We start from the raw sequence: 8187 nt of genomic DNA on the forward strand, positions 1-8187 counted from the left end.
ATGACCACGGGGAGAACATGCAATCTCTAAATACACAGGCGTCGGGGTCGGGATTGAACCCACGACCTCCTGCTATAGAAGGCGACGCGATGAAATCGACGAGAAAACACCTCCAATGATTGACTGGCGTTTAAACGCTCACAAAGCACTCGCGATCAACATTGGCCACAAAGTAACTCAGACCATTTGTTACTATGTCATAAAGCAAACCAGTTCTGTTAAATGATATCCCATGAGCCGCCACTCGCCATCCTCACACAGGTCTGTCAATCTCTAAGACCTGCGGGGAAGAGGTTTCTCATCAGTTTAGAGTTGCGTCGTGTGTGTGTGTGTAAAGGCACAGCAAGTTGTACTGAAGGAGGCCTTCTGGCACTTACTGAGGGCTTCAGAACTCTGCAGAAGGTCCATGAGGATGGCAAGTATCACCACCACCACTTTGAGGACCCCACGGGACGAGTACGCCATGCCTTGAAGTTCTGATCGAGAAATCCGTGTCGATGGTTTCACCACCTCCCCCCCAGAGATGGTTTGAAACACACGGGGTGCAGAGGCATGCAGACATTTATATTGCGTTTGCACACGCACTTTTGCCTCGGAAAGAATGTATGTGTTATGCATTACTCACGTCAACAAGCGAGAGATCTTTGAACCGCACGGTAGAGATAGAAGGTATAATTTGATGGGCTGGGTTAATAATTATCCATGTTTATATCGCTGGCTTGAGTATACTGAAGATATTTACAGAACGGGGCATGCTTCAGGTTGTAAACATTTAAAACATATATTTAGCTTGAACTACATTTTTACTTTCTTACCATTAAGTCAGCATCATTATCTATGTACCCATAGATGCCAGGGGACTTTTCACATTTTGCTTATTTAGCGACCAACCAATGGAACTGCGGTGAGAGTGATTGACCCCATCGTTCATTTGCCAACTTTCATAAGTCAGGAGTTTATTTCCCGCTTGAAGCCCATTAAACATCACAGCTCTAACATCCTTTGCCAGTACCAAAATATGAAAATAGGTTTTTCCCATTTTTTCTGGCATATATTATCAGAGGATGTTTTTTGTTTGCATTCTGACCACTAGTATTGTGGTTGATGCAGACATGATTCCTCGTAAAAGGTTTGATGTTTAACAACTTACCACCTAAACTAGATTCGAAGCTTTCGTGACTGCAGGAACTACTCTTTGGTTCTTTCGGTAAAGTCACGTAGAAAGAAATTAAATGAAATAATAATATAATACGACGTTTCGGTTGCAACACAAGCAACCATCATCAGGTACAAATAAATGAGACAACAAACATAGTAAACTTGGAAATAGAATGCAGTACAACACAGAGAGTCGGCCAACAAAACAGTCAACACCCTACCTGGTTTATTACGTTATGTCTAAACATAGACACGGAGACACACAGACAGACACACAAGCAGACCACCTCTACGGGGAGGGTTTGCTGTGCTTGTTTGTTTCACACTTAACTTCTAATTTAGCAATATTTGGAAGAACGTAATCAACCAGGCTATGCGTTAACTGTGTGCTAACCGAATCTCTGTTACCTACGTGACTTTACCGAAAAAAACTAAGAATCCGAATCTCTGTGTTGCATTGCATTACACTTCCTAATTTTACTAAATTTTGCTTTCTACCGTGCTTTTTTATGGGTCCATTCTCTCCTCTGGCCGCTATGGGCAGTAATTCCACACAACGCTCCGTGCTTGTTTGTTTAGAAGTCGAGTGTCCAACTCGTCCGTGTCCCTATGGGCAGTAATTCCACACAACTCCCCCTCTGCCACCCCCCCCTCTCTCTCTATTTAAGGCCTCGACACAGAGACGTATTTCTGTGTGCCTATGTGTGTGTCGTTTATTGTGAAAATTCGGTCACAGTTTCTATGACCACCGTTTCATTGCTTTTATGGCTTTATTTTGGTGATTTTCGAAAAGTTTTTTGGTTTGGCCATGTTTGTTTGTTGTAGTACAGAGTTAGACTGATGGCCTTAATCTAAGTTGTCTTGTGGTTGTTGTTGTTGTTGTTTGACTTGCATCCCACTGGGATATTTGCACACAGTGTTGGTGTACGGTGATTTTTTCTGCAATATTTTGCTGTCTTTTCTTGGATTTTCTGTTTGCACATAGTCACTTTAAGATGTTTTCTTGTTCATGTTTTTGTTTTTTGTTTGTTGCGGTTGCACCCGATTCAAGAGCCGAATGGCTCACAGGGCTATACCTAATAAATGAACTTTGAACTTTGTGTCTCTCTCTGTTTGTCTCTGTGTGAGTCTCTCTCTGCTTGTGTGTCTGTCTGTGCGTCTCCGTGTCTATGTTTTGTCTCTCTCTTAAATTTAGCAATCTTTGGAAGAACGTAATCAACCAGGTGGGGTGTTGACTGTTTCATTGGCAGCATCTCTGTGTTTTTACTGCATTATATTTCCAAGTTTACTATGTTTGTTTTCTCATTCATTTGTACCTGATGATGGTTGCTTGTGTTGCAACCGAAACGTCGTATTCCATTATTATTTAATGTAATTTATTTCCACGTGACTTTACCGAAAGAACCAAGGAGAAACTTAGCACCTGCTTTGTTGCCAGAAGAAAGGGGAACGACCTTTTTCATCACAGCTCGTTTTTGCTGCATGCAGAAGGTCATTGTTTGAATCCTGTTTCGAGAGGAGTGAAGCCTGCCATCGCTGAGGAGTTAATACATAAGCACCATTTGTGTGAACATTTAGCAGTGTGTTGTCCTGGATTAGCCCATGTCATAATTTAGTGGATATTTGTTTTTTTTTCTCTCAGGACTATGCACGTGCATGCACACGCGTGTTGAAAGCACATGTCCGATTCTGTTTGTTAATCTCCTGCCGGATGAGGGCCTTTTCACCTGGTGCAGGCGATGAGTATCGGTTAGAATCATAGTTCACCGGGCTGGACCGTGCTGGTTTGTGAAAACAGGGAGCATTGGGCACGGATGCATAGAAGTAATGTACAACAATGTGTTTTACTGCACTGCCCTCTCCTGTCCACCACGTGGTCTGATGTTTCGCAGGAATAATATAATTGCAAAAAAAAGTAGTTAGTTTAATATTTGGCCAAGAGGCATTACCAAGACTTCCCAATTCAAATACAGTCTTGTAAACCTTAAATTTTGACAATGTGTTTGTTTCCACAAAATCTTGTTCTTTAAAAAATGTGAATAAGTGCTGTCAAGTTCATATCGGGTGATAAAGCACCGTGGATTTGTGTGCAGTGATTGTAAAATCTGGGTTGGATTAAGGGAGTGAACACAACAATCCTGGGATCCCCGGGGAGATGATAAATTGCTTAAATATCGCATTTCAAGCCACAAGTGTGAAAGTAAAATATGCTTCAAAACCCAGAGGAAATGCGTCAATACGAGTACTGAATTAGCTCAGTGGCATATCGGTTTCAAATTTCATTTTTTTCTTTTTACTTTAATGTACGCTTAAGCATCAATATGTGACCGTGTTGGGGTTGAAGTGGTGTGGTTAGCATTCGCATCCTGCTGTGCCACATTTATTTTCTTACAGGAGTTGATTCAATGGTCTAACCAGAAATAAAACAATGTACCTGTTTATCAACAACTTATCTCCATTGCCTGCCTTGTAAAAAGGTTATTTAATCCCGACCCTCAAGTTTGTATACTTTGAGTTGGCATGTTCTCTCTCCCCGTGCTCACGTGGATTTTTCTCCAGGTTTGCCCTCCGCTATTTACAAAAATGCGCTTAGATTATTTGGCTGCTACTATAAATCCACCACGTGTGATAATAAGCCACTTCGACGAGCTATCATGTGTGGCCAGGTCACCTCTTAAAAAGATCTCATAGCTCAGTAGGATTTGACCTGGTAAACAAGACACAGCACGTAGTTTAGTTTCATTTATTAGGTGCGGTTTAATAATAGAGTTTTGCAGTATTGGTGAATTTCCGCCAGGTGGCGATATTTTACAAACATTTGGACTTAAAACTTTCGTAATTGCAGGAATTCATATTCTTTGGTTCTTTCGGTAAAGTCACGTATATAGAAAATAAAATAAAAAAACAAAAGCAAATTATTTAAATTGTATTTATTTTTTATTTTTTTTATCTACGTGACTTTAACGAAAGAACCAAATAATATTTTACATAAAGCTGAGACCACGCCATCCTATTGTGAATTGATGCCTGTGTTGAAATCATTGTTGCTGGAAGCATGTCTCAGGATTGAGACCAATGCTGACGTTATGGATATAGTATAACAGGCAAACAGGCTTGTAATGGCTATCTAACGCAAACAAAAATAAAACCCACTGTCATTACTATTCTGTAATCTTTCATTTCGAACTAGCTCATAAAGCCTGTCTTCGCCAGGCAACATTGTCCAATAAATGTAATAATTAACCTGATGTGATTATTATTTTTCAATTTATATCTATGATCAGACACTAACAACTACCACAAAAAATTGTATTTTTCCGCAAAAACAAAACACAAACGTTTTTGACGACTTGATTCAACCTCTTATACTCTTAGGTTTTTCGGTAAAGTAAAAAAACCTAAGAGTACGAATCCTTGCAGTCACGAAAGCTTCAAATCTAGATCAACCTCGTATCTTTAAAGACGTACCCATCGGCAATTGCTCAATTTAAATAATCAGTTTTTCTTTGTTAAGTGTTTCTCTGCCCTTTAACATTGTGTTATACAATTGATGCACTGCTTGCTTTCCGCTGTACCGCACCTGATTTTGTAATCTTTCGCAAAACAGTCTCCTATGAAGAGACACTTGAAGTCTTAGTGGCCTCTCACATGATCACCGATACAAATTGCTGTCGGTCTGGTTGATTAAATATGAATGATTCACTTGTTTTTTTTTAGTGTGTTGTCTCCCACCCCACCCCGCACCTCCGATGAGCACGGCTGGGCTACGTACGGTGCGAACAAAGTTCAACATACGATGATTAGTCATGTAATAGCAATGTTACACCGGGGTGAATTTGCCTCTGACCAACTCACTCTAAATGTTCTCTATTTCGTCAAATCTCCGAAACCAAGCAGAGGCGAGCCTGGATGGTGCTTGGACGGGTGTCTGCCATGCATAACAGGTGTTATAGGCTAGGGGGGGGGGTTACGTGGTTGCCAGGAGAGAGCAATGCAGCAAAACCCAAAGTTGTACTGTACTACGTTCAGACATCTATGTGCCCCGCCGATTCTGGGCTCGAACAAATGTTGACCATTGTGTGACTGATGAACGGCGATCGGACCAAGTACCGTACACACACTGGCCCTTGCCATGCGCAAACAGAGACCGTGGGATCATTGTCTGAGCGCTGACAGCAGAGATGCGACACCATTCCCAGTTCTCGTTCAAACGTCGAGACGCGTTCAGCTGAAGTGCGACCCGCCCTTGGTAATCTGATTAATGAGCTACCCTAATTCTCTTTTTGCGGGGCAGTGGACCAATGGGCGAAGGGTCGGTTTAGTCCGGTCCGGTTTAGTCGGGTCCGGTTTAGTCCAGTCTGGTTTGGTCTAGTCCGGTTTAGTCCGGTCAGGCTTAGTCCGGTTCGGTTTAGTGCGGTTCGGTTTAGTCCGGTCCAGTTCAGTCCGGTCCGGTTTAGTCGGGTTTGGCAGACTTTGAGAGATGTGAGGCCCATTACGTCACGCCAGGTGTTTCCATGTCATCCATAATGCAGGGGTTTTTGGGGGGTTAGATCGCGTAAATATATAAATGTGTCGTTAAACCCGCCACCACCCGACACAGCCAACTAGTAAGGGTTGTCACGTAAACAGAACGTGGCCAATTCGTCACTAGTACAGCACTAGTGTGTAGTAGTTTAGTGTATCGTGTAGTATATAGTGTAGTGTACTAGTACAGCACACCGGTGTGTTGGAGAGCCAAGCCACAACATTTACAATCTGAGTACGACGTTTGGCCAGTAATTACAACTAGCTTCATCAGGCGACAGCCAGATTTGTGGAGAAGTCCACCTGTTTCGTTCCTTATATAGAAGCTAGTTGTAATTACTGGCGAAACACCGCACTCAGATTGTTGTTCTTTGTGCACGATGTCGGGGCTTTTCCCTCTGCACGCTGAGAGCATCTTCAGCGTTCATTCTTTCTTGGGTGTCTTCAAGGAAGAAACGAGTTCAATAAAAGAGCGTTAAAAATGTTCCCAGTACACTTGATAAGAGAGGTCGGACGGATGTAGTGCCCAACAACGCGTGCAGTCCAAACCAGACAAAACAACAAACCTCACCGCTGCTGCTTCTCGGTCAAGTAAACACGGGGCTGGCCGTGCTATCGCTCTGAGCAGGGCCGGTTTATCGCCACCGTAAATTAATGACGAATTGTACACGGTCCGTTAATTGGCAGACACTGTGGAGCAGGACTGTGGTGGGGTCAGGAGGGCCGTGTTTGTCAATTGCCAAATTGACGGTGGCAAATCAAGCTTCGGGGTACAAACTACAAAGGGCAAGGGTTCATCATTCCCACGGCTATTTGAAAGGGTTGAATGAACAACACTTAATTCACCCCCGTGGTGACGAATAACAACTGTAATTAGGATAACAAAATTAATAATTCATCAGACAATAGGTCTCCACATATTCGTCTCAACATTCAAAATATACCAAAATATGTACGACGTGACCCAACTGCACAGCCTTCTGGGAGTGTGGTCGAGTTATTTTGAAATTCTAAAAAATGTATGACAGCCTGAACATCCAAAAAGAAAACAAGTCTTAAAATACAGTGGAGCAAATGCTGTCAGCAAGAACCTGTCGGAGCTCGCATGACTCTCCGCCTCTGTCCCTCCAGCACTGATGTTTACACAGCACACCAGCTACTCATTTTAGACTTGATCAGTTTCAGATACCAATTGGTCAGAAATCATACCTGGGTCTCCAGGCTTTTAGCGCATTGCAATAACCACCGCCTCTCTTATCACGTTTTCCTCTGAGGTGCGTGGTCGCCCTGTGCTCTTCCCCTTACATCAACAGCCCGTTTCCTCAAATTGTCGGTACCAACGACGAATGCTCTTTGACATTGGCGGGTCAATGCCAAAACGCCGTTGAATCGCACGCTGCACCGCAATTACGGATTCAGTCTTGCCGAACTGCAGAACGCAAAACGCCCCTTGAGTGTTGCGGGGTTGTCATCTTGCGAATGACTGAAGCTAGGGGCTGTTTGTGCGCTGGGAGAGGCATCGAGCGGTAATTTATGCCCCGCCCTTTCAAGTGGTAAGAGTTTCATTCATGGGCGGTTCGTAGTTGCAGAGATATAGCGATTTCAAATCGGGTCCATTTTTTTTAAACACGCTGTATAATTAGGCGTATAACTGTATAAAATCGTGCCACATGCTATGGGCACATGCTAAGTTGCATTTTAACAGGATGTAATAATTAACTCCTACCCAATACAAGATTCAATTTTTGAGTAGAGCCTTAATGTTTTTAAAATAATTCCATCACTCACCAACTTGCAGTGACTATGGACAATTTTAATTTTGGCTTTTAGAAGCCAGTTTTATTTTATTGATTCATATTTTTTAAGCTAATATATAATTGCGGATTCAAAGCACAGAGTGTGTGTTTGGTAGTCATTTACAAGTGAGTAATGCTGCTGACCATTAGGTACTACGGCTCTTTACTTACCAACCTATTACCTGTGAGTGATGTGCACAGGTGCGCAGCGAACGAGTTGGTAGACAACTATCAAAGTTAAAGTGACTCCCTGTGCAAGGGGTGGCAATCATTTATTTCCGCCCGGGGGCCCCCATCACAAGTGGCGAATATTCCACATTCCTATGACGGTGGAGCCCTCGCCTTCATTGGATGCCCACCGTTTGATTGCACAAAGTGGCACATTTTATTCAGGCCCAGAGATGAGGAACTGAGTCAACCTCTAACCGTAATTTTGAGCCAAAATGTTCTGATTGCGATTCGTGCTTTCCGCAAAAATGTAGGGAAAGCAAACGAGTGCATGGGCTGAAGCATATTTATGAAAAAATGGGAAAAGGTTTTACCGTTTCCGACAATAAAACAGGTGACACTGGTGAGACTAGGCCATGAAAAAGGCTGTCTCTGGTGTAGGCCAATCCGTTTTCGAAGACAATGCCATTTTCTATTATCACAGCATGCTCGTTTGCATGTTCACCACAAGTACGTGTGGTTCATGCAGACTTGATTACTT

General features: G+C 42.8%; 1 protein-coding gene across 1 annotated transcript in view; it reads right to left on the reverse strand.

Moving 5' to 3' along the window:
- Positions 1-681, reverse strand: part of LOC144739039 (actinia tenebrosa protease inhibitors-like) — a 36413-nt gene extending 35732 nt beyond the window's left edge. Inside the window, exon 1 of the mRNA XM_078622042.1 lies at positions 378-681. Within this exon, the coding sequence (XP_078478168.1) occupies positions 378-618 (241 nt within the window). The 5' untranslated portion in view covers positions 619-681. The remainder of the gene's footprint in view (positions 1-377) is intronic.
- Between the last annotated feature and the right edge of the window lie 7506 nt (positions 682-8187).

This window comes from Lampetra planeri, chromosome 3 (assembly GCF_965212315.1).
Source record: "Lampetra planeri chromosome 3, kcLamPlan1.2.h2, whole genome shotgun sequence".
Lineage (NCBI taxonomy): Eukaryota > Metazoa > Chordata > Hyperoartia > Petromyzontiformes > Petromyzontidae > Lampetra > Lampetra planeri.